Raw genomic sequence first — 27243 nt, 5'->3', positions numbered from 1 at the left:
CACAGGGGCTCCATAGGAAACTGACCAATTTTTTATCTATGGAAATCAAGTATGTCCAAGCTGGCAATTGTTTTTCAGTTATCAAGATTTAAAAAAAAAAAGGTGTTTTCCCTTTATTACTTGTCAGCAAAACAGCTGATGGTTAATGCAATGTGACTTTGAAATATGGTGTTAACAAGGGTCTATCCAAATTATAAATCTATGGAAATAAGATCAAACGCATCATGATCACAAAAGGTACACACATATACATTTAAAGAAAACACCACAACATTCTAAAGGAAATTTATTTTAATTTTTTTACTTTTGAGTTGCTCTGGGGAAAATAGATGACAATAAGTGATACATCTGAGCTGAAAAAATGTGGCCTAAGTGTTTAAAAGTTGAGACTTTTACTTTGAAATACCAACCAATTTTATCATTGACTGGTTTTTATCTCTGTTTTTTATTGATATATTTAAATAATATGAATAATTACTATATAATAATAAATTCAAGTTTAATATTTCTTAAACAATAATTTACAATACATTCAGAAAAAAATTGAATCCTTGTTGCATATTAAAAATAGATATTGTTGCCATGGCCTGCTTTGGTGGTTAAATTGTGATTATTTTTAACAAAAATTCGACTTAAAATAAGTGATGTTGACCTTTAAAATAATTTACTTGATTTTTTTTTTTATATAATGACTATTGATGAGAAAGAAAAGTTTAATAATGATTGCGTTTTTACACCTGGGGTTAAAAAATGATTAAAGAAAAGGTTTACTTTGTCTACCATCAGATGTAGTGATCAGAAATATAATTATATGTTGTTTTTTTGGATAGTATGAATTTATTTAATGTATGTATGTATTGTATTAATTAATGTATTATTTATTTATTTACATATTAATTACAATTAATATTGTATTAACATATTTATTTATAATTTATTGTATTTATATTATTATTTATTCAATTTATTTATTTATTATGTATTGTATAATTTTTTGTAGTTTGTTTTGTTTTTTACAATGTTCATATTATGCATTCTTTTATTTATTTATATTGTGTATTTATCATGAATTTTATTAATGTAGGTATTATCTTTACATTTTTTTTTATTTTTTTTACATTTTTCATATTATGTATTCTTTTATTTATATTGTATATTTATTATGTATTGTATTACTGTATGTATTATTTTTCTTAAATTTGTTTTATTTTTCAATTTTTTCAAATGATGTAGTCTTTTATTTATTTATATTGTATATTTATTTTGTTTTGCATTAATGTATGTATTATTTTTTTAATTTGTTTTTTTTACATTTTTCATATTATGTAGTCTTTTATTTATTTATATTGTATATTTATTTTGTATTGTATTAATGTATGTATTATTATTATTATTTTTTTACATTTTTCATATAATGTATTCTTTTATTTATTTATATTGTATATTTATTTTGTATTGTATTAACTTATGCATTTATTTTTTATTGTGTTTATATAATTATTAATTTAATTTATTTATATTGTATATTTATTATGTATTGTATTAATGTATGTATTATTTTAAATTAGTTTTTTACATTTTTTATATTATATATTCTTTTATTTATTTATATTGTATATATATTTTGTATTTTATTAACTTATGTATGTAATATTTATTGTATTTATATTATTATTAAATCAATTTATTTACATTGTATATTTTATATGTATTGTATTAATGTATGTATTATTTTTTATTATTATATATATATATATGTATATATATTTTACATTTTTCATACTATGTACTCTTTTATTTATTTATATTGTATTAACTTATGTATTTAAAACATTGCCGCGCCGCACGTTTATTTTGAATTGTATATATATTTTGTATTTTATTAACTTATGTATGTAATATTTATTGTATTTATATTATTATTAAATCAATTTATTTATATTGTATATTTTTTATGTATTGTATTAATGTATGTATTATTTTTTATTATTATATATATATATATATATATATATATATATATATATATATATATATATATATATATTTATTTTTTTTTAACATTTTTCACACTATGTATTCTTTTATTTATTTATATTGTATTAACTTATGTATTTAAAACACTGCCGCGCCGCACGTTTATTTTGAAGGCGGTGAGCAGCGGAAGCGCAGCAGCTGTTTCCGGTAGAGTTGCATGGTCTGGTCTGGTCTGGCTCGGCTCGGCTCGGCTCGCTAGTATCAGCTGTGGTAGTAAACCTGTGTGTGACCGCGGAGGAAAGATGGCGGCCCCTGCTCTCTCCAGTCGGGCTGGCTCGGCGGGCAGCCTCGGGAACAGCCCCACCATGGCCGCCGGGAGACTCCCGCACGGCGGCGGCGGCGGAGGAGGAGGCGGCATCGGGCCCGAGCTCGACTTCAGGTCGGCGGCCCGCATGGAGGACCTGAACCGGCTCATCCAGGAGTTCAGCAAGCACGACCAGCGGGAGTACGACGACCAGCGGGCTCTGGAGATCCACACGGCCAAGGACTTCATCTTCTCCATGCTGGGTGAGGAACAACAACACCACCGTTATTCACCGGGAACACACACACACACACACACACACACACACACACACACAGCAGGCTGCTCGGTAAACCGTGTTGTTCTGCTCCCACTCAGGCAGCTGAGCGTCTCATCACGGAGGGTTGTTTAGTGTGGAGGCTGCAGGTTGATGGTGCGTGGCTTTAAATGTTAAAGAGCAGCTCTGTTGCATATTTCATCCTGTTGTTGATGATGCTGCTGCACCTGTATAATCACACTGTACAATAACAAATAATAACCTGGTTCATTACATACTGTCTATGCACTTTATGTGTTTTTTATGCACACTGTTCATTGCACCTTATTTGTTTCATAGCACCAACATTTTTATACTGTATATTCATGTTTGTTCTGCACTGGAATTCTATTCTACTCCTTCTTTAGACACTTTATATTTTATTGTATTTTTATTATATTTTTATATTTTATTGCTTGAAGTATGCCTAGGTTGTTCTTTTTGCTTAATTGTGTTGTTATTGTCTCTGTGTGGTAATGCTGCTGCTACACTGTAATTTCCCAGCTTGGGATAAATAAAGTCTATCTATCTATCTATCTACCTGAACATCTCAGGTGAGCTGCAGAAAGCACCGTGATGCGTTCAGGGCTTTCCTCCCAACTTGAGTCCTCTCAACCCAACGAGCCGTTTCAGGGCGTGTTTTGCTCTATTTACATTTTAGTCACTTGGTGTAAATTTGTCTCAGTATCTGCAAACGCACAGAGGGTGATCAAATACAAATAGTCCTGGATTTGCACACGTGTTTTGCTATCCACAAACACAAATTTCTAATTTGTAACTTGTATTTTGGTTTTTACAAATACGTGTGTTAAACATACGATCATTGACGTCTTTTCATAGTTTTAAATATGCCCTGTCTTCTTATTTTGAGTTAAACTGCACATGTTTCAGATAATATTATGTCATATTTATTTTCTATTTTTATTTAAAAAAAATTATAATAATATTATGTTACTTCTTTCAGTTTTACTGGGCTAATGTTATGGCCAACTTGTGGCCACTGAGAGGTTGTGATTATTCTTGTGTTCATTCTCGTGTTCATTTTTTGTTTGTTATGTTTGTGTTGATGCCTGTTGTCTTTGTTGTTGTATGTCTGTAAATTGTTGAGTGTTTTGTTTTGTAATGTACTTTAGGACCCCCTCGAAAACCAGAGGATTCCTCTCAAGGGGTTTATCCTACTCAATAAAATTTCTGATGATGATGATGTGTATTTTCCATTTGTAAAAACAAAAAAGACATTTTTAAAACTGAAAATTCTGTTAGTGTTTCTTGTCATGGACGTCTTAAATGTGTATTTGAGGAAAGAGATGCATGTCTGATGTCATGTTGATGATTCATAAATGCAGAGTCACACTTCACAAACAGTATTTTCAGTTTTATAAATGTCTTTTTTGTTTTTGCAAACGGAAAACTGGGTATTTACAAATACACAACATATTTACAAATACACACGTATTTGTAAAAACCAAAATACAAGTTACAAATTAGAAATTTGTGTTTGTAAAAATGTTATGTGTGGTGTTTGCTCACATTTAGCTCTCAAAGTGGACAAGATTAATGCATTTTCCTTAAAAATGTACAACATTTTATCCTGGTTATTTTTAGTATTTGCTATTACTCAAGAGTCAAGAGTAATTTTTTTGTATTTGGCAACTGTTGAGATTTGCATTCACAGTGCATTTTAGATTTATGGTTGATTTTTATTTTGTTGTACGATTTTATTTACTGTTTTATACACAAAAAAATCATATTTTCTATATATTTGTCAGTATTTTGTAATGTCGTTACTGCAAAAATACTCTAATAATATGGTCAAAGAAACTAATTTAATGCTGTTTATATATAAACACTTTTCCAAGTGGCCACAAGTGTCACCAATGTTAGAAAAATGTTGAGACATATTGTACATATTGAAGTATTGTCATGTTTCCAGCCACTCTTGTCCTCTCCTCTCTGCTCTGTGTAAACGTTTTTAATGTTAATGTTTTCAACAGGATCTGGTTAGTTCAAACGCTTCACTTTTGGACACATTTACATGACATATGTAGAATAAAGTGTTTCTGACGGAAATATCAACATTTTAAGCTTTTTCTAACTTTTGGGAAGTGAACATTTCGACAACAACGACTGTTTTTACAGTTTCTTTTTACAATAGACTGTATTTTTGGCAATCCTGATTCCTGATCCAGGATAAGATGTTCGGTTCAGAGGGTTAATGGCTGAATAATTTGACACTTTTGTTGCATCTTTGTACACAAAGCACCATGACAGGCTGCAAATCCTAAACTTCTCCCCAAGATCGCTGAACAAAACCAGCAACAGAAACAGTCTTTCAGTTCAAAATGTTTCTGAGAAACGGTGAAAAACAGCAAACAAACAGTGTGTCCACTCCTCTACAGCACAGGAATGCAGTCATCAGCCAGGAAGTGTGTGTGTCTTTTCCCTTTTAGCTCAGCAAAGCGGAAAACCAGTTCAGACCGATCCAGTCCAACTGTTGACAGAGAACACAAGAACCTGTCAGGTCTTTTGCACCGTACATTTGTTGGATTTCAGAAAAACATTTCACAACTTTGGCTTCTATTATTAAATATAAATGAGTTTTGGAGAAAATGTTGATATTCCTCAATCTAAGAAGAGGAAGAAATTAATTTATTGTCTTCTCCTTGGTATTGTACCACCCACTGGTACACAACAACAGCCAGAAACTGATGAAACAGCTGCTTGGGCTCTGCCCTTAAAGGTAATATTTACCTTTTCTGTGGACGTCCTTTCAGCGCTGATGATAAGCAATAAAATCCTCAACATGTGCTACTGTATATTGACAGAGAAAGCTGAGATCTGTTGGAGGATCTGGTGATCTGGTTGTGCATGAACCAGGATGTATTGAGCTAAACCAGCAGTGTTCCAAAAGCTCTCTTAGCTTTTTAAATTGAGGCTACGTTTACACGAGGACGGTCTGAACAGAAGACGCAAAAGTGGCGTCGCGTCTTCACTTTTTATTCCTCGTTTAGAGGCATAAGCATTTTCGGGAGGAAATCTGCTGCATACGGTGACGCAAAAGTGTGTGAAATTGGATTGTATGCAGCCAGGCGGCATCACTTAAAGTGATAAGAGCATCTTTGGGCATGCAGAAGTTTTCACGCCACACATTTTCATCAGCTACTCCTTCCACAAAGTTCTCCACCATCACTAGATCTCCCAGGTCTCGTTCACAGCCGTCTGGCTCCTCCCACCAATCGCTGCATCCAGAATGTGATGGAGGTAATTCCAGATCCTTCTCTGTTCACTAATACTATCTGTACATATCCTGGACATTTGGTGGAAAGACTCCTGTAAGTTTATTAGAGCTGCCAGAGCAGCTTGAAGGTCCGACGCATGGAAGTAATCCCACATTTGTTTATTTTCCTGTACTGGAGCATGTATGTGACGTAAACACATACGTGACGTGAGCAGATCAGATCAGAGTTTTGTGTCTTGTCAGTGTAGACGACACGCTATGGCGGAGCAGATTTAACTTTTCCACTTTGGAAGGTGGTTTCAGATTTTTGCGTTTTTAAGCCCCCAAAACGCCGTCACCGTCTAAACGAAAGGCACTTCCGATAAAATATTTTGTCGTTTTTACCCGCAAGCGTCCTCGTGTAAACGGGGCCTGAATGAATAAAGAAAAATCAGTCTAGCAAAGTGCTCCCCTTGGAAAAAGCCAGATCCCTGCAGCCATTGCTGCTCTAAACAAAAGAGTGCGATGAATGTTTATTTGCCATGTAATGATTCTATGTCATGTGCTGTGTGATGTTAATGTTGAGCGTCAGTGTTATCTGTTGAATGTACAGTGATGTGAAAATGAATTTCCCCTTGGGGACAATGAATCTAATCTAATCTATTCTAATCAGAAAGGAAATATGCATACACCTAAACAGAGAAATACATCCCCACACCTTCTGAATTTAGGTTTGTCTCTTTTTCAGAACTAAGACAACCGTTTTTATCTTGTGAACTCATCATTAAACTGAACAAATACAACTCACTAAAACCATCTTGGTGAATGTTGAACAGTGGAAAGACTAACTCTGTGTTGGTCGAAATAATAATTTTTTCTGTTGTCTCTGCAAAAAACTAAAGTTGAAACTGCAGGCATTTTTCATATTATATACCTGATTCAGATAAATAAAAGTTAAAGGTTAAATTATAATAATAGTATCAGTCCCCTCATAAGCCTTAACTCTCTTGCCACTAAAGTGCAGTTTTGTCAACACATTTGTTGGTCAGTGTTTGTTGAACGAAAGATTTACTTTCCTTGTATGTGGTCCAATGGCAAAAGTTCTCAAAAAGCGCTCTCAAAAGCGGAAGTTTCAGGTACTCTTAGAAAAGTAATTGTTTGAAGCAGACTGATGCCTGATCGGGGCAGAGGGTAGAATCACAATGAGACGCATTTGCATGAATTATAAGGACACAGTTCTGTAACTAGTCCTGTCTCTCTTCCTGTCAGGAATGGTCCAGAAGTTGGACCAGAAGCTGCCGGTGGCCAACGAGTACCTCCTCCTGTCGGGTGGCGTTCGGGAGGGCGTGGTGGACATGGACCTGGATGAGCTGAGCGTTTATGCCCGTGGTACAGACTACGACATGGACTTCACCCTGCTGGTCCCGGCCCTCAAACTACACGACCGCAACCAGCCGGTGACCCTGGACATGAGGCACTCCGCCCTGGGCCACTCCTGGCTTAGCCTCCGCCTCTTTGACGAAGGAACCATCAACAAGTGGAAGGACTGCTGCACCATCGTCGACCACATCAACGGGACCACCAACTACTTCTTCTCTCCGACCCTGGTGGCCGACTGGTTCTACCAGTCCATCTCCTTGGTCCTGCTGGAGGTGCAGAAGAAGCCGCAGAGAGGGATGCCAAGAGTGGAGAAGGTGGAGAGGAACGGCACCATCATCTCCGTCATCCTGGGCGTCGGGAGCAGCCGGATGCTCTACGACATCGTCCCCGTGGTGTCGTTCAAAGGCTGGCCGGCTGTCGCTCAGAGTTGGCTGATGGAAAATCACTTCTGGGATGGAAAGATCACAGAGGAGGAGGTGATCAGCGGCTTCTACCTCGTCCCCGCCTGCTCCTTCAAAGGCCGTAAGGAGAACGAGTGGCGCCTGTCATTCGCTCGCAGCGAGGTGCAGCTGAAGAAGTGCATCTCGTCCAGCCTGATGCAGGCGTACCAGGCCTGTAAAGCCATCATCATCAAGCTGTTGTCGCGTCCCAAAGCCATCAGCCCCTACCACCTCCGCAGCATCATGCTCTGGGCCTGCGACCGCCTCCCCGCCAACTACCTGGGCCAGGACGACTTCTCCGCCCACTTCCTGCTGGGCCTGATCGATGACCTGCAGCACTGCCTCGTCAACAAGATGTGTCCCAATTACTTCATTCCCCAGTGCAACATGTTGGAGCACCTGTCAGACGAGATGGCCATGCTGCACGCCCGCAAACTCTCATCGGTGCGCTCCGACCCGGCCGAGCACCTCCGCACCACCATTGAGCACGCCAAGGCCGCCAACAGGCTGACGGTGGAACTGCAGTGGCGAGGCAGCGCCAACAACCTGCCGTCACCGCAGTCTGACGCCGGCGGAGAGAACCAGCCAGATGACCGGCTGGCCAAGAAGCTGCAGCAGCTGGTCACGGAGAACCCTGGGAAATCCATTTCGGTCTTCATCAACCCGGATGACGTCACACGGCCGCACTTCCGCATCGACGACAAGTTCTTCTGAGATTGCAAAACGTTCTCCCGGACCTCTTCCTCCTGTCGCTCTCTGCCTTCCTTCTCCTCGCCTAGTGCCCCGCCTCCTCTGAAACTTTGTTTTTTACATTTTTTATGTTTCTCTGCCACAGAGTGAAGTGAGGTGATCGTCTAGTTGTGTCTGCCACAATTTTTTATTTTTTTATTTTTATTTTTCTATTCCCCTTGCCCTCTTCCCTCCTCTTTCACTGTGTGCCCTGTGTTTTTTTTACCTGCTGAATGCCTTTTAAATAGACACCTGAATAGCAGCAGGTTATTTTTAAAACTGAAGGTTGAGGCGAAAATCCACCTTAAGATGGAACTGCTGTTCCAATGTTACCGCCGTTTAATTATCAGGGATCCTGGAAATGAGACAAAACTCCTGAAAACACCACAGAAGCTTGTTCAGAGTATATATCACTGATTGTGTTACGGGTCAAACATGGAGCCTGTAGTCATCAGGTGACATGAAGGTAATATTTTCACTCTGTAATATGATGTATTTTACAGTGACCAGTCACAGCCACTGAAAGAATAGAAACTTATAGCAACGTGACACTAATGAAACTAAATGTGCTTTTCTACTAATGAAATCTTAGAATAATGAAATAAACTATGGCATAGTTTCCCCCTCAAAAATATGATGTAATATCTCGTAGGGCTGATACCTTCAGGTCAGTTGGTCGATACGTTGTGTTCTTCATCAGTCCGTGTGTCCACCAAAGCATTTTTCCAGCTTTTCCACTCAGCACTCATCTGAAAACACCCAGCTGGGAATGGTTTTGAGACGCAGTGGTTTCTGAAATTGAAACATGCCTGAAACATGTCGGCAGAGAAAACAGACTTGGCACAACTCTTTGTGTCAAGCAGGTTTAATTTCTCCTCCATTGCTGCTGTTGTTCAGTGCTGTGTTGACATTTGTCCCGCTGAACCCTTTTCAGCTCTCAGCCATCAGAAATAAACCGCAAATGTGCAGAACTCTGCGCAGAATAGATGCTCAGCGTCTCGTCACGCTTCTTCCGTTTGAGTGCAAACAGGAAAAAGATGAATTTAAAAAAACGCTGACATCAGCAAAAAGACTCCTGAACACACAATGTCATCGACGGTCGATCAGTTGGAAGAATTTCATTTTCTTTGACTTCAGCCCAATAATCTTGAGATATCTCATATTCAAGCCCATTATTAGTCTTTTAATGTCTTATAATCAATAAGTTTTCTGATGCTACAGTATAATACAGTTGGGTATTAAAATTTGTTGGATACTATTTAATGTAAAGGCCAGTTATTATAAAGAGACTTTCTGTTTATCATAAGATTTCAGTTTATTGTTATAAAACGTACTAATGTCTTCATTATACTAAATTTTTCATTGTAAAGAAGTTGTCACAATTAAGGGCTAGTTTCTGAGATACATGACCTATAAAAGTCAGTTTTGAGATTAAAAAAAAAACACTTAAAATGGAAACTAAAGAAAAGGTTGCAGAGCTTAAAGCTGATTTTTTTTTTTTGTTTCAAATTATAAAATTCTTATAAAACATTTGAAGTTTTGCTCGGCGTCGAGCCTGGAACAGCAACACGACTGAACTGTGTCAGATTGTAAACAGCTTCAGGAGCTGGGGACGCCAAATGGCGCGTCCAGAAGTCTCACACCCAGGAGGGCCGACAGCAGAGTTCTGTTTGAAGGTGGATTTTGTCCCTCTGAGGAATGTCTTAGTCCCGCCGGGGGATGATGGTACTAACGTCTTAGAAACTAACTGTAAATAGAAGAAAACGTGTGTAGACGGAGATAAACAGAGACTGATAACCATGTGAGAACTTCTTTTCGTCTAATTTTGCACAGAATGTAAAAAAAAAAAATCACCACTTTTCCTGTCGATGGTGGACGTTGTGTCGTCCTGATTCTGACACGATGCATCATATCAGTAGACAGCTGACAGAATGGTCGTACTGCACGGTTTAATGTGTGCATTAACCGGTGGGATAGCGACAAGTACACAGTGATACAGCAGTAATACTTCAAACAAACAGCTTCACCCAAACAAGAGTGAACAACTGGTGATGAGAACTTTTGTTTGTTTTTTCCTCAATGTCTGAAAAGTTATGACGTCATTACAGACGACTCACAGCGTGGACAAGGCCAGATATGTTCCAACTTTTATGCAAATGTCCTTTGACGCCAGGTATCGCTGCTTCATTATTCTGTACAGTTGAACTTTTAACAGGCTCCCAGCTAGGGCTGCACGATTATGACCAAAATCATAATCACGAATATTTTGATCAATATTGTAATCACAATTATTAATCACCATTATTCATCATGTTAGGGAAAACATCTGTATTATTATTGCACTACTTTTAAACAACCAATAGGAACAGTTTTTAGTGTCTGGTGCTTGTTGTAAACAAACAGAGATCGCTAAGTGAACACCTCCTGCAGCAGCAGCACATACACACTGTACTGCTACAGAGCTAACTGTTAGCCTGTTAGCACAAACACACTGTACTGCTACAGAGCTAACTGTTAGCCTGTTAGCACATACACACTGTACTGCTACAGAGCTAACTGTTAGCCTGTTAGCAATTTGCAGACTGGACGCTAAGGGGTTAACATCCCCTCCGGTTCTGCAGCTGGAAGAGACTGCTGCAGGAGGACTGTGCCGATTCGACTCGTTTTCACTCTTAAATGGATAAATTAAAGCTGAACTGGCCTGAACAGAGTGCACTGCAAATTATTTGTTTCTTACCAAGATAAAAAAAAACTTTAATTTTTAAGTGTGAGCTAATTTATCTTGTTTTAAGAGTTAATTTCTTATTTTAAGCGTACAACATGCTTATTTCTAGATTTAATAAAATTCATTTAAGAAATCTTGTCAAAATTATCTGTCCATGCAGCAAGATCATTTCCCTCAGATTTAGTGTTTTATCTTGTTTTTAGACACACCTTTTTTGCAGTGCAGGAGGCAAAACAAACAAGTGGTCGCCATAGAATCGCTGAAAAACAGAAATCTGCAAAAAGTCTCTGCAGAATGAATAGGGGTCAGGTTTTCGGGGTTAGGAATATGTTTAAATTTGAATCTACGGCTTTAAATTAACTTCTTTATGGTGAGAAAATAAACTGCCTAATCAGAAGTCAGCGTGAGTCACCTGCTGTGTTAATGAGGCGTGACAGCATCACTGTGTACCTGCAGCCTGTCTCGGGTTAACCTGCTGCATTATGACCATTATCACGTTTCCCACAATGCTCCTGTAGACATGACATCACTGATTCCTGTCACTTTGTTTAATTTGATCAGACTTGATCGTATGTTTCAACAAGCTTCACTGTGTCTGTACAACCTCGTGTTTGTTTTCTCGTCAGGTGCTTTCTTTGTGTTTTCACTTTGAGTCAACGGGTCGGACTCTGCTTCAGTGCAGCCAGTTCATGTCCATCTAAAACTACCACACTGCAAAAAAGCAAACTTGTATTTTTTGGCCTGAAACAGTGATTTAAGTTGGTAAAACTTGGAAATATAAATTATTGATATTTAGGGCAATACTGTAAGTTAGCACAACAAAGCAAGCCAGTTGTCTGCTCAAAAACAAGTTGGTGAGTTGTTGTTACTTATATCTTTAAGTTGGGGTTCAAAACAAGGGACAATAGTTCTGCTAACTCTTATTTCTTTGTTGTACTGCAACAGAGCTAACACAGACTGGACGCTAAGGGGTTAACATCCCCTCCGGTTCTGCAGCTGGGAGAGACTGCTGCAGGAGGACTGTGCCGATTTGTCTCGTTTTCACTCTTAAATGGATAAATTAAAGCTGCAAGCAGCGAGGAACTGGCCCGAACAGAGTGCACTGCAAATTATTTGTTTCTTACCAAAATAAAAAAAAAACTTAAATTTTTTATTTGTTGTGAAATGCGGAAAGCCAACTTTCCGAGTTGCACTTGAAGTCTCATTGTATCTGTGCTGCCTCCAGCTGGAGTCCACACAAAAATGACAAAAATCAGAATTCAGACTTGAGCAAACTCAAAAGCAAAATTTAAAATATTTAGTTTAATTGTCCAACTTAAAATTTTATCGAAGTTTGTTGCCTTGAAATTTTGAGTTCACACAACATTTCTTTTTTTTGCAGTGCAGTCTGACTCATCATAAAGCAGGACATGAAGTCTGTTTGGTAACTGGAGATAAAATCAATAAAGTAAAAAATGATCTCAACCTTTAGACAACAAGGTTTTCGCCACCAACAGCCAACAACCTCCCTGTCTCACCGCCACTGCCTTCTTTATATCTGTCTTCCCCATCCGTCCAAGTGTCATGTCCACCTAGTTGTCTGTCAAATCTGTCTCTCTGTCCTCTTATCTGTCCGCCTCACCTCCTGTTGCTCTCTCTGCACTCATCTGTCTCTTTGTTACTGTCCCCTTGTCCAAGTGTCATTCAGTTTTCTTCCAAGTTGTCTGTCTCTTCACCTGATTTATTGTCTGTCTGTCCTCCTGTCCATGTCTTTCATCAGTCTCACTACCTCGTTTTGGTCATTTACACCAGTGGTTCCCAACATTTTTCTTGAGGGACACACATTTTTACCATTGTAAACTTTGGCGACCCCCCCATTGTCCATTGCTTCTATGAAGCTGAAATCAATGTGACTTTCATGGTACCCTCTCTTTTTCTTTTTGAGATATTCAGCATTTTCGTCTCCCTGACGCTTTTTCCATTAGCTCTGTGTTTCCGTTGTTAGGTGAGGTTATCACTAGGTGAGGTTACCGCTAGGTGAGGTTACCGCTAGGTGAGGTTACCTCTAGGTGAGGTTACCGCTAGGTGAGGTTACCTCTAGGTGAGGTTACCTCTAGGTGAGGTTACCGCTAGGTGAGGTTACCTCTAGGTGAGGTTACCTCTAGGTGAGGTTATCACTAGGTGAGGTTACCGCTAGGTGAGGTTACCGCTAGGTGAGGTTACCTCTAGGTGAGGTTACCTCTAGGTGAGGTTACCGCTAGGTGAGGTTACCGCTAGGTGAGGTTACCGCTAGGTGAGGTTACCTGTGTATACTGAAGGAGGGATGTCCTTATTCTCGCGATATTGCCTTTATTTTGAAACTTTTCTATAGTGATTTTTCTATTTAAATAAATGAATAAACTAGGGGTGCACCGATCGATCGGCGCCGATTTCCTTAATTTTGCTGGACCAGTAATACAACTTTTTTTCCTTTCAGATATGATGAACTATTCGATTTTTTATGAGTTAATGACTATTCGAATATTCGAAAATCGATGCCCTCCCTAGTTGTCTGTATGTTGTACTATAACTTTTGTTAGTTTGTCCTGTAAATTGTTGCTATTTATTTGAAGTTCAATATTTTATTAACTACCTCAGACATTGTGATTTCCTTTGTTAAAGAAAAATACTGCTGTGTTATTGTTTTTCAGTATAATAGCATTCAAACATTGAAGGTGTATGCTGTGAGTTATAAAAAAATCGGAATCGGCAGGTCCGGCTTTTTAAAAATCGGTGATCGGCCAGAAAATTGCGGTGCACCCCTAGAATAAACGTTTAATGTAGCCCTTATTTAGTTGTGTTTGTCCCACTAATGAATTAAATGCTGACTCATCTATATTTAACACATTCCCTTAAAATCAAGAGGGCTTCACGACCCCCCGTGGATCTTTGGCGCCCCCCTTGGAGGGTCAGGCCCCCCCTGTTGGGAATCACTGATTTACACTCCAGCCTGTAACATCCTGTCTTTCTTTCTGTTTCTGTCTAAGTGTCATGTCATTTTCCCACCTCCTTTTCTGTCTCTTTCCCTTCTTGACTGTCTGTTTGTCATCCTGTCTGTCTCTGACTTCCATCAAACTGTTAAATCTGTCTCTGTCCTCCTGTCCATGTGTGGGGGGAAGTGCATAAGGAAGAAAAAACCACTAAAACCACGTCTAAAAGTTAACTTTCATCAGTAATTAAGTTATTTAAGTCTTCTGAGACCACTTGATCAGAAAGAAAGAATCTTTTTATTTATCATGTTAAACACGTTTTTTATGCATTCAACAGCTGTAACTACTAAGTGGCTTTGACTGTGCCTGCCTCTAAGCATCATGGGAGTTGTAGTTGGCGCAGAGCTGGTGGAGCTGAAGGCGAGTCCGTCCCACTTTTTGTTTTCTTTGTGTTTTCTGCGATCCCGAACATTTCCAGAAAAATGCCAAAAAAAAAACCCTGCAGATATCTGACCTCCACCATGTGATCTCCATATCCTCATCCTCAAGTGCAATTAGTGAGAATACACACACACACACACACACACACACACACACACACACACACACACACACACACACACACACACACACACACACACACACGTAGCATTAAGACTAAACACTAAAACTCTGTTAAAACTGGTTTTAATGGAGACACAAACAAGCTACAGAACTCTAAACCCTACACACACACACACACACACACACATATACACTCAGAGGTTTTTCACACCATCAAAGTGCCACACACACTCCTGCTCGGTGGAAATGTAATGTGTTGTTCTTCTGAGCTCCATGACCTTTGACTTGACTCCTCTCTCTGTTCTGAACCTTTGGACTGTGAGTTTTACTTTCTGTATCTTGCTGCTCTGCTTTGTTCTGATGATGGATTTCTTTATGCAATGTTGACTTGGATGGGTTAACCCTTCACATGGCAGCTCATCCCCGCTCTATGAAGGTTCTCCACCATTATTCACTGTACAGTAGACTCATCATAAAGTCTTTTAACCACAAGTCTCATCTGTTCTCACTGACTCATGGAGTTGCAGTTTCTTCCCAAAATATTGAGTGTTTCTAAGTCTCTGAAGAAAAATGCAGCGAGCCGGTGTGATCAATCAAAGCCTCTGGTTACTGTTGGAAAAATAGCTTGAGGAAACCTTGAAAAATGAATAATCTGACTCCAACACCAAAAATCCTCACCTATCTTTTCTGCGCAGATCGTTGATGGGGAATGATGAGCAGGGTTCTCAGTTTAACATTTTATTACAATACGTCGAAAAATGTGCAATATTACAGAGATCTCCGGGTCCAAAACTCATGTCCCTGATACACACAGACGTGTTTCAATTCGTGAAGTCTGAACCTCGTCTCTTTCCCTTCAAACCCATTAAAATACTAACAATGTTTACTAAACATGATGGTAGATTTCTTCCAGGAAGTTCCGCCTTCTTGATCCGTTGATTCGTCAGTTTTAATCATTACAGGGAAACATCATGTCGCCGGGCAGCAATCTTCTGATGGCCGGCACATCAAGTCCTGACCTGAGCAAAACCTCCGGCCTTGTTATGTCTTACAGATATAATTTGGAGCCACTTATTTTTTCAATGTCTAAATGTAATCTAAAGTTTAAAAAATATGATATACAATATATTCTTTGTGATTATAGAATCTTAATCAGTTTAAGCAAATGGAATATATGTAATCAAAGTAATCACAGTTTCTAAACCAACATTAACACACAAACATAATCATTGTATCAAAATCATACATCTTACCATTAAGGCTGAGTCCTCGCTGCGGCGGAGCCGGGTTCGAATCCGGCCTGTGCTCCCTTTGCTGCATGTCTTCCCCTCTGTCACCCCCTTTCTATCTGTCACTTTCAATAAAAGCATGAAAAATACCAAAAAAAATAATCTAAAAAAATAAAAATCATATTGCCTGATTAATAGTACCAAGGTTGACCTTTGATAGTGACCTGCGTCACGCACAGAGTCAGACAACAGGGAGTCACACAAAAAAGAAGCAGAATTATCAAGCAATCAAATAATTTAACAAGGTAGAATAATCAAATTAATCTAACATTACGTGCACAGAGAGAGTCCTCAGCAATCTCTCGCCACAAAAGAAACTTTCTACCTTAAATACAGAATTTCAGTCTTACATGATCAAAGAACAGGAGGTAGTTACAGGTGAAGTAGCGTCTTAATGTAATTAACATACATGATCCAGTAGTGAGAGAAACTTAAAAGAAACAATAGAAATTTTATTTCCTTCTTCCTTTCTTTGTTCCCTCTCTTTTCTCTCTCTCATTTCCTCTCCTCTCCTCTCTTCTTCACTCCCCCACTCCTCACCTTACCTCTCCTTATTTCCTCTCCTTTCTTTGGTCCCTTTCCTTTTCTCGTCTTGCCTCCTTGTTTCCTCTCCTACTTTGTTCCCTTACCTTATCTCCCCCACCTCCTTATTTCCTCTCCTCACATCTCCTTGTTTTTCTCCTTATTTTCTCTCCTTTCCTTGTTACCTCTTCTTGTTTCCTTATTTCATCTCCTTGGTTTCACCTCCTTGTTACCTCTTCTCTCTTTGTTCCCTGTCCTCCTCTACCTCCTCTTGCCTCCTTATTTCCTCTCCTCACATCTCCTTGTTTTTCTCCTTATTTTCTCTCCTTTCCTTGTTACCTCTTCTTGTTTCCTTCTTTCATCTCCTTGGTTTCACCTCCTTGTTTCCTCTCCTACTTTGTTCCCTTACCTTATCTCCTCCACCTCCTTATTTCCTCTCCTCACATCTCCTTGTTTTTCTCCTTATTTCCTCTCCTGTCCTTGTAACCTCTTCTTGTTTCCTCCTCTCCTCTCCTCTCCTAGTCATATCTCCTTATTTCCTCTCCTCTCATTGTAACCTCGAATTATGTCCTCCTTTTATCTCTTTGTTACTTCTTTTTCCTCACATTTCCAATCTCCCCTCTTCTTCACTCCCCCACTCCTCTCCTTATTTCCTCTTCTTTTTCCTCTCTTTCCTCTCCTTGTTTCCTCTCATCTCCCCTTCTCCTCATCTCTCTTCTACTTTTTTTGTTTCCTTTCCTCATTTTCTCTCCTTTGCTCCCTTCTCTGCAGATATAATATGAAGTTATAATATTAACAGTTATTTTTCTCCTGATGCCAGCTAAGAAACAAGTCGCCCTTTATGAAAGAGAAACCAAAGTCATGAATAAAACTAGAGCCTGTCTAAGTTAATCTAAAGTATTTGGCAGAAGATTTACTGAGTGAAACTGTGAACATTAAAAGTTGATTTAGTGATTTTAATAAACGTGCTGTATTAAATGTTGTGGCCACCAGAGGGGAGAATAAATCCACCACATCACTGTGTTTAGTGTGTGTGTGTGTGTGTGTGTGTGTGATCAGCCAGCAGAAACATTTTAACACAAAACATGAATCAGCATATTTAACTTAACATATAATTATGGTTGTTTTTGTTTAAAGGTTTTCACTGTTACCTAAGGAAGCTGAATATTCCCTTTATTACAGGATGCCTCAAACGCATCAGTCCTCTTCTTCACACTTCTCCCCTCTCGTTTTCAGATGTTACCTCTTCTTATTCTCTCCTTTCCTTGATGCCTCCTCCTTATTTCCTCTCCTCTTTGTTCCCTTTCCGTATCTCCTCTTGCCTCCTTTCCTCTCCTTTCCTTGTGTTCTACCCTTATTTCCTCTCCTTTTTTTACCCCCTTGTTTCTTCTCCTCCTTTGTCCCCTTTCCTTATCTCCTCTTGCCTCCTTGTTTCCTCTCCTTTCCTTGTAACCTCTTCTTGTTTCCTCTTTTCCTTGTGTTCTACTCTTATTTCCTCTCCTTTTTTTGTTACCTCTCCTCCTTTGTCCCCTTTCCTTATCTCCACTTGCCTCCTTGTTTCCTCTCCTTTTTTGTTACCTCTCCTCATTTCCTCTTTTCATCCCCTTGTTTCCTCTCCTCCTTTGTCCCCTTTCCTTATCTCCTCTTGCCTCCTTGTTTCCTCTCCTTTCCTTGTAGCCTCTTCTTGTTTCCCCCTTTCCTTGTGTTCTACCCTTATTTCCTCTCCTTTTTTCACCCCCTTGTTTCCTCTCCTCCTTTGTCCCCTTTCCTTATCTCCTCTTGCCTCCTTGTTTCCTCTCCTTTCCTTGTAACCTCTTCTTGTTTCCCCCTTTCCTTGTGTTCTACCCTTATTTCCTCTCCTTTTTTTCACCCCCTTGTTTCCTCTCCTCCTTTGTCCCATGTCCTTATCTCTTCTTGCCCCCTTGTTTCCTCTCCTTTCCTTGTAACCTCTTCTTGTTTCCTCTTTTCCTTGTGTTCTACCCTTATTTCCTCTCCTTTTTTTGTTACCTCTCCTCATTTCCTCTTTTCATCCCCTTGTTTCCTCTCCTCCTTTGTCCCCTTTACTTATCTCCTCTTGCCTCCTTGTTTCCTCTCCTTTCCTTGTAACCTCTTCTTGTTTCCTCTTTTCCTTGTGTTCTACCCTTATTTCCTTTCCTTTTGTTGTTACCTCTCCTCATTTCCTCTTTTCATCCTCTTGTTTCCTCTCCTCCTGTGTTCCCTGTCCGTATCTCCTCTTGCCTTCTTATTTCCTCTCCTTTCCTTGTAACCTCTTCTTGTTTCCTCTTTTCCTTGTGTTCTACCCTTATTTCCTCTCCTTTTTTTGTTACCTCTCCTCATTTCCTCTTTTCATCCCCTTGTTTCCTCTCCTCCTTTGTCCCATTTCTTTATCTCCTCTTGCCCCCTTGTTTCCTCTCCTTTCCTTGTAACCTCTTCTTGTTTCCCCCTTTCCTTGTGTTCTACCCTTATTTCCTCTCCTTTTGTTGTTACCTCTCCTCATTTCCTCTTTTCATCCTCTTGTTTCCTCTCCTCCTGTGTTCCCTGTCCATATCTCCTCTTGCCTTCTTATTTTCTCTCCTTTCCTTGTAACCTCTTCTTGTTTCCTCCTCTCCTTGTCATATCCACTTATTTCCTCACCTTTCTTTGTTACCTCTACTTATTTCCTCCTTTCATCTCCTTGTTACCTCTCCTTTTTTACTCTAATTTCCTCTCCTCTCCCCTCTTCTTCACTCGCCCACTCCTCTCTTCATTTCCTCCTCTTTTCCTCTCACCCCCCATGTCTCATCTTGTTTTTTTCTGCTCCCTTGTTACCTGAAATCTCCTCTCTTCTCTCCTATCCCTCCTCCTCCCTCCTCCCCTCTCCTCCTCTGTGTTGTTTCCTGTTGTCTCAGCACCTGTCCTGTCCACCTGTTCTCCTCTCTCCTTCTCTCTGCCTTCTGCTGTGTTTTTGCCTGTGCTTGCTTCTTCCTCGTCATCATCAGAACTGTCGCCATGCCAACCTGAAACCATTCATCAACCTCCAAATATAAACCCAACATATGTTGGTGCTGCTGGTCGGGACGCAACGCGCTGCCAACAAGAGAAGAAGAAGAGAACAAAGCTTGTCCTGCTGGGACACAACAGACTCTGAGGACAGGTGGACTTACCTGGACCGTCCCACCTGGTAAACTGACTGTATCCTCAAATGCTCTCTCACTAACGGAAATACTGCTTAACCCTGCGGAGTCTCCAGAAGCTCCAAATCCAGACTTCTCCATCACATCCAGACTAGAAAACAAAGCAGCGTGGAGCCCTACTGTAAATTTACCTCTTAAGTTCTGGCTGTAAACTCCATGAGGCCAGTTTCACTTTGATGATGATATACCAAGTAAAACTGGAGACAAGCTCAAATAGATTTAGTATAAAATGATAGAACCCTCTTATGTTAGATTTGACACCTTTGGTCAAATTTGCAACATTTAAAATTCTTTAATGAGCATGATAGTGTTTTGAAAGTAAAGAAAATATTCAAAATCACATTTTATGTTGGACTAAAGGACTAAAAAAAGACACAGAAGGACTAAAAAAAAGACACAAAATGACAAAAAAAAAGACAAAATGACCAAAAAAGACACAAAATGAAAAGAAAGAATGGCTAAAAAACCCCCACAGAAGACCCAAAATGACCAACAGATGACACAAAAAAGACCCAAAATGACTAAGAAAATACACAAAATGACTTAAATTGTTCCGCTAAACACACAAGACACAAATAAAATAGAGTCCCACTAGAATAAAAACCAGAGTTGATGACAGGATCACACAATCACAAGATCAAATTTATGTTGTTTTTCCTTTGTTTCTTTTGGATTCAAAATGTTGATCCAGTAAGTCAGAATAAAAAAGCAATTATTATTATTAGGTCATATAGGTGAGGTTGTGCTGAAAAAATATATACCAACATGGCATTTAAACATTTTTTAAGTGGTGTATACAGGCAGGATGAAAAGGATTCAAAAATGGACAAAATAGCCCAAAACTCAATAGAATTAATAAAACTGATCAGCAGCAGTGGAAAAAATATTTTCTCAGGTAAAGCCTCATTACACCAGAGACACAAAAAGACTACACAGATTCTAAAATGACCAAAAATAGACACAAAGCAACCAAAAACATACGGATAGCAAAAAGATTCTGCAGAGGTACAGAATGACTAAAAATAGATGCCAAACAACTATAAATAGATGGAGGCACTACTGTGCCTGTAAGAAGACATTTTTATCACTATTCATTTCTACCATTGCACTACCTGTACATATTTTCACCAGTCTTTTTGTTGCTATTTTTCATATTTAATATTTGTATAAGAGAGAGGGACAGACCAGAGTCAAATTCCTAGTATATGCACACATACCTGGCCAATAAAGATGATTCTGATTCTGAAATTGACTAAAAATATAAACACAATAACTAAAATTAGACACAATGATCCTGAATACATGCAATATGAATACAACTAGATGCAAAATGACAAAAGAAAATTGAAAAATGACCCCCCCCCCCCAAAAGAAAACTTGTACTGTGACACGTACTGTGACATGACATCTCATAAAGACACGCAAAATAACTACAGATGGATGAAAAACTACCTAAAGAGATGGAAAACATTTATAAATAGATGCAAAATTACCAAAAAATATAATTATGACTAAAATTAGGTGCAAAAGAAAAAAATAAAATACATCAAACAATCTTAACACAGACACTGACAGATGCACAAAGTATCATTCTGCTGCAGGAGAAATGCTTCACTTGTTTCTTTATCCTCACGTGACAATTCATTAATAATCAAAAAGGCCTCTAGCAGCATACTGTTTGTCACACAGGAGGAGACTGTTTTATATTATATCACATTTAAGCACTCTGTCCTCATTCTGAATCTTCATTTCAGATCATCTGGATCATCTTTAAAAAATAATTTGTGCTGGTGTCAATATGTCAAATGTGTCATTTAATAATTTTCCCATATGACCGAGGCGAACAGTTCTCGGATGGAAACTGAATCATCACAACAACACAGCAACATAACAACACCTGTGTGAGAAAATATCTCTTATATAAGGTACAGACTTTTATTAAAATCATGTTTAACCCACAGGGTCCTTATATCTGCCTGCAGGGACATTCTGATACTTTCTAATACTTGGACTGTATTTTACTGATTATACTTTTACTGAAAGAACGTTTTCAGTGGAATGCTATTAAAGTTTATATGAAATAAATAAATATAGCTATGGGTAGCTTTAAATGAGACAATAATAATACATTGTAAATAAATGACTCAGACTCAGACGCTTGTATTGTAATTTAAACCAAACCACAGCATGGAAGAATGAAATATAGTTTCCCAGGTCTCGGTTAACATTACTAAGATTAAAACAGAAAAATATACAGAAATATATGTAAAAAAATATATAAATGTCAGTACCCAAATAAATGAAAACAATTATAACAAGACAAGATTTGCACAATACAGGCAGTAGCAGGTGTAATATAGCAAAAGTGTGTGGAGCAAAGCAGCATAGCAGCAGCTGGTAAAGTGACATGACGCTGATGACTTGATTAAAGTGCATAGTTAGTGTAATGTAGGGGGAAGTATGGGCGCTGGTGCAATGTTCAGTGCACCGGTAGCGGAGCAGTTTAGCAGTCTGACTCTGGGTAAAAGCTGGTTTTCAGTCTGGATGTTCTGAGTTAAGAGTTAATTTCTTATTTTAAGCGTTCAACATGCTTATTTCTAGGTTTAACAATCGTAATTTAAGAAACCTTATCAAGTGAAATTATCTGTCCATGCAGCAAGATTAAGTGTTTTTATCTTGTTTTTAGACACACCTTTTTTGCAGTGCAGCTTTTACCACCCTCTGCAGCACCTCTCCACAACACAGCTAAAGAATAAAGGCTCTGAGGACAGCAGTGTTCAATCTGGCCCTCTTCAGCTTCCTCAGGAAATAAAGGCGCTGGTGGGATTTCTTTATGACAGCCGTGGTATTAGACTGCCAGGTGAGGGAGTTGGGATGGTTGAGAGAGGGGACTGTCTCCACTGCTGCTCCATTAATGTGGAGGGTGGGATGAGTGGTGACAGACCTACAGAAGTCTACCACCATCTCCTTGGTCTTCTCGATGCTGAGGGTGAGGTTGTTGTCCATGCGACCATGTCAGGTCCTCCATCTCCTGCCTGTACTCCAATTCGTCTCCCTGAGTGATGAGTCCTACCACTGCTGTGACATCTGCAAACTTCACCACCAGGTTGTTCTTGTAGTGAGCTCTGCAGTCACATGTCATCATTGTGAACAGCAGTGGGCTTGGTTCAGAGCCCTGGGGGGAGCCAGTGTTCAGGATGATGGTGGAGGATATGCTTTTGTCTATCCTGACACTCTGCAGATGAGGAAATCCAGGACCCAGTTGCACATAGATGAGGAGGTCCCTAGTCCTGCCAACTTGGACACCAGTTTCTGCAGAATGATTGTATTAAATGCAGAACTGAAGTCCAGGAACAGCAGCCTCACATAGGAGTCCTTGTTCTTCAAGTGAAAGAGGGCCTGGTGGGTCACGGCAGAGATGGCGTTGGCTGTGGAACGGTTCCGCCTATATACATACTGGTGGTCCTCTTTATCCACATCGATGGTCTGTTTTAGGGGTTTCATTACCAACCTCTCAAAGCACTTCATGGTAACAGGGGTGAGTGCAACGGGGCAATAGTCATTGAGGCCAGATACTGCAGGGGTTTTTGAAACAGGGATGATGGTGGATGTCTTGAGGCATGGTGGAACACTGGCCTGAGACAACGAGGTGTTAAATATGTCTGTCAGGACCTCAGACAGCTGGTCAGTACAGTCCTTCAGAATCCTACCTGGGATTCCATCAGGGCCTGAGGCTTTCCTTGGGTCTCTGCAATGTTCTCCTCACCTCTGCTGTTGGTGATGAATGGGCCTCATCTGAGAAGGTGGTGAGCAAAAGAGCTTTCAAGGGGTCAGCGCAGTCTTCAGGGCACTGAGCGTCACTCTTTTTGTTGTCTGTGATGCACCTGATGCCGCTCCACATGCTCTTCGGGTCATTTGAGGTGAAGTGGCCCTGGATCTTGAGAGCATATGAGGCCTTCGCTCTTTTTATGCCCCCCGTGAGGTCCCTTCTGGCTGCCCTCGGTCCTTCCACGTCACCGTGAAAGCGACGTGCCGGGTTCTCAACAGGGAGTGCATCTCTGTGGTTGAGCCAAGGTTTCTGGTTCGGCCGAATGGTGATGGACTTTGAGGTGGTCACATCCTCCATACACTTCCCAATGTAACCACCCAGCACCTAAGATGTGTACTCCTCCAGGTCCACACTGCCCTCCAATGTTGCAGCCTCCCTGAAAATCTGCCAGTCCGTGGTCGCAAAACAGTCCTGGAGCATGGGCACAGCACCATCAGGCCACACAGTCATTGTCTTTAGGGCTGTTTCCACTACACTGGGTAATAGCCGGACAATACCCGGAATGAGGCGGGTCTCACTTGCCGAAACGCCCCTAATTTGAATACGAGCAGTCCGGAGCCAGCTTTTTAAAGCCAGAGGACTTTTTAAATCCCTATCGAAGAGCAGGGTCTTTTTTTCTCCCCTGAAAACAGCCTGGATACTGATTGGATAGATCGCTCAGCTGGATGTGATGTAGTACTCTACACAACAACAAAAGACGGCATTTGTAAAAGCCGGCAAAGCAGTGTTCCAACTTAGCGACTTTGTTGCTAAATTTAGCGACTTTTCAGACCCCCTAAGCGACTATCTTTCAAGAAATTGACTGGAGACAAATCCAGCGACTCCTCGTTAGCGTCTCGTTAAGAAGAGTAAGAAGGAGTCGGCTTGTTAAGAAGAGCCGCCGTTAGCGGCAGTTAGCTCTGTAGCAGCTAAGTGTGTATGTGCTGCTGCTACAGGAGTTGTTCACTTAGCGATCTCTGTTTGTTTACAACAAGCACCAGACACTCTGTGCACAGTTAGCAATGTTGTTAATTCACAATAACTATGTTTATGATCAGCGGAGACTCTGTGCATAATTAGCCATGCTGCTTTCAGTTGCTGACGTTGTGCAAAGATAGCGACGGCGAAAACCATACGTCACGTCCGGAGTCTCTAATTCCCTCTGGGGGCTAACTTGTAGTCGAAACACGCAGAGTGAGCGGACTTTTGAGAGGTGTGACCTGAGACTTTCCCGGGGGCCACTTTCCCCCTATTCGAAACAGAGCTTTTGTGTCCATCTTCTGACTCCTTGACACTGGACAGTATGTGAAACATGGGGAGAAGGTCCTTCAGGGACATAAACAGCTGCTATGAACGCTACAGTAAATTCATGCAGCAAATAGTGAGGATGGAATTTCACAATCAGCTGTTTTCCCATGCTTCAGAAAGTGAAAGAGGAACTAAAAAGGATCATTGAGCGGGTGACACAACCTACTGAATGGTGTGCACCCATGGTCCCAGTTCAGAAAAAGAACACTCCAAAAGCCAGGATCTGTGTTGATCTGACAAAGCTGAACAAGTCAGTAAAAAGGGAACACTACATCCTGCCAATCCCTGAAGAGATAACAGCTGAGCGGAGCGGTGCAACAGTGTTTTCCTCCCTGGATGCCGCCAGTGGATTCTGGCAAATTCCACTACAACGGACAGCTGCAAGGTGACAACATTTATTACGCCGTTCGGGAGGTACTGTTTCAAAAGACTGCCCTTCGGCATAAGTGCACTAGAGCTCTTCCAGCGAAGAGTCTTCATGGACGCCATCCTAGTGTATGGGACTTCCATGGAGCAACATGATGCACGACTGGAAAAGGTGCTGCAGCGCATCTAGTCAACAGGCCTTAAACTCAACAGAGAGAAATGCTCCTTCAGACAGAGCCAACTACGCTTCCTGGGTCACCTTATTGACCAATCGGGGGTCGGGGCCGACCCCGATAAAGTTGAGGCCATTCGCCAAATGCCACCACCTGAAAATGTGCAGGAGCTGAAAAGAGTCCTCGGCATGGTAAATTACCTTGGAAGGTTTGTCCCAGCTCTTGCAACAGTAGGCCAAGCGCTGTATGGTCTCCTAAAGAGCAAGAACATCTGGACCTGGGGCCACTCACAGCAATCGGCTTTTGAGGACATTAAAAGGATGCTGACAAAGGCACCAGTTCTCGCCTTTTTTGACGTCACAAGGCACACCGCTGTGTCTGCCGATGCCAGCAGTTATGGACTGGGAGCTGTACTGCTCCAACTTCATGGAGAAGAATGGAAACCGAGCTTACTGCTCCAGGCGTTTATCTGACGCTATGCCCAGATAGAGAAGGAGTGCCTGGCTGGCGTGTGGGCCTGTGAAACATTCAATCAGTATCTATGCAGCCTGGATGAGTTCAGACTTGAGACGGATCACAAGCCGTTAGTGCCACTTATCAACAACCGAATACACTATGGACATCAGGGGCTAACAAAATGATCAGTTTGGTGGCCAGGACTTTCCGCAGAACTGAAACACACTGTGATGTCATGTCACACTTGCCAAGAACAAAAGCGGACTCAACAAAAGGAGCCGATCATCTCTACGCCCCTGTCTGATCGCCCATGGAAAAGAATAGTTCTCGACCTCTGTGAACACAACAAGAACAACTACCTTGTAATATCAGATTACTACTCATGGTACCTGGAGGTGCTGCACCTACCGCCCACTACCAGCCCTCAGGTTATTCAGAGACTTAAAACTACCTTTGCAAGGTTTGGAATCCCGGATGAGGTGGTGAGTGACAATGGCCCTCAATTCTCCAGCGCAGAATTTCAAGAGCTGGCAAGACAGTTGGACTTCAGTCACATCACGTCAAGTCCCCGCCACTCTCAGGGGAACGGTCATGCAGAGAGGGCAGTGCAGACCGCTAAGAGAATCCTCCGCCAAGAAGACCCACTGATGTGCTATATATCAACTCCCTGCACCACCACAGGAGTTAGTCCAGCAGAACTCTTAATGGGGAGAAAGATCTGAACGACACTTCCTACACTGGAGAAGAATCTTCAACCCAAATGGCCCAACAGAAACACTGTTGAGCAGAAAGATGCTGGTGAGAAGGCGAAACAAGCTTTCTACTACAACCACAGTCACGGTGCCAGACATCTTCCTCCACTTCGACCGGGGGACGCAGTCTTCGCCAAGTTGGATCAGGAAAAGACTTGTGTGACACCAGCAGTCGTTTCTAAGGCAAATGTTACTCCTAGGTCTTACCTCATTAACACACCGCAAGGGGCGACGTTGCGGCGGAAGCGCCGCCATCTACGAGTTGATCTGTCTTCACAATCACCCCACCTGCACCAGCTGTGAGTGCAGGAGAGACTTCCCACCCTGCAAGTGTCGTAATCCCAGAGACTGTTTCTTTTACCTCTGGTGTGGTCACGAGTCTTGCACACACCCCTGCTCAGATGCCAGGGCACATTCGCACCAGGGCTGGATGCTTGTGCAGACCAGTCGACCTACACCTACACCTACAGTGGACCTGTAGACAGACACTGAAATGTCTTTTGTGGTGCTTTTGGGGGAATTGGGGAAGGACAGTGTCCTGAAAAAGAAAAAAAAGGTGTATGTTGACTGCATTGTTCTGATTGTTTGTTAAATTGCATCACATATATTACAGTGCCTTAGTTGAATTTCAGAGTGACATAGATGTTACAGTATTGGATGAGTTATAAGTCAAAGCAATTGCATTTTGAGTATGAAAAGGCATGATGACAGCCTATTGCATTTGAGTTCATTCATGGGACTATTACAGTTATAAGAGAAATGTTTACAGGGTTAATGCGTTTACTATAAAAGTAAC

General features: G+C 40.6%; 1 protein-coding gene across 1 annotated transcript; it reads left to right on the top strand.

Moving 5' to 3' along the window:
* Positions 1–2161: 2161 nt before the first annotated feature.
* Positions 2162–10257, top strand: LOC131969966 (nucleotidyltransferase MB21D2). The gene is made up of 2 exons (XM_059331202.1): positions 2162–2544; positions 7084–10257. The coding sequence occupies exons 1-2, from the start codon at positions 2280–2282 to the stop codon at positions 8346–8348; spliced, it is 1530 nt and encodes a 509-aa protein (XP_059187185.1). The 5' UTR covers positions 2162–2279; the 3' UTR covers positions 8349–10257.
* Positions 10258–27243: the final 16986 nt, after the last annotated feature.

Source organism: Centropristis striata, chromosome 4, assembly GCF_030273125.1.
Source record: "Centropristis striata isolate RG_2023a ecotype Rhode Island chromosome 4, C.striata_1.0, whole genome shotgun sequence".
NCBI classification, from domain to species: domain Eukaryota; kingdom Metazoa; phylum Chordata; class Actinopteri; order Perciformes; family Serranidae; genus Centropristis; species Centropristis striata.
This window is presented reverse-complemented; position numbering and strand designations above follow the sequence as displayed.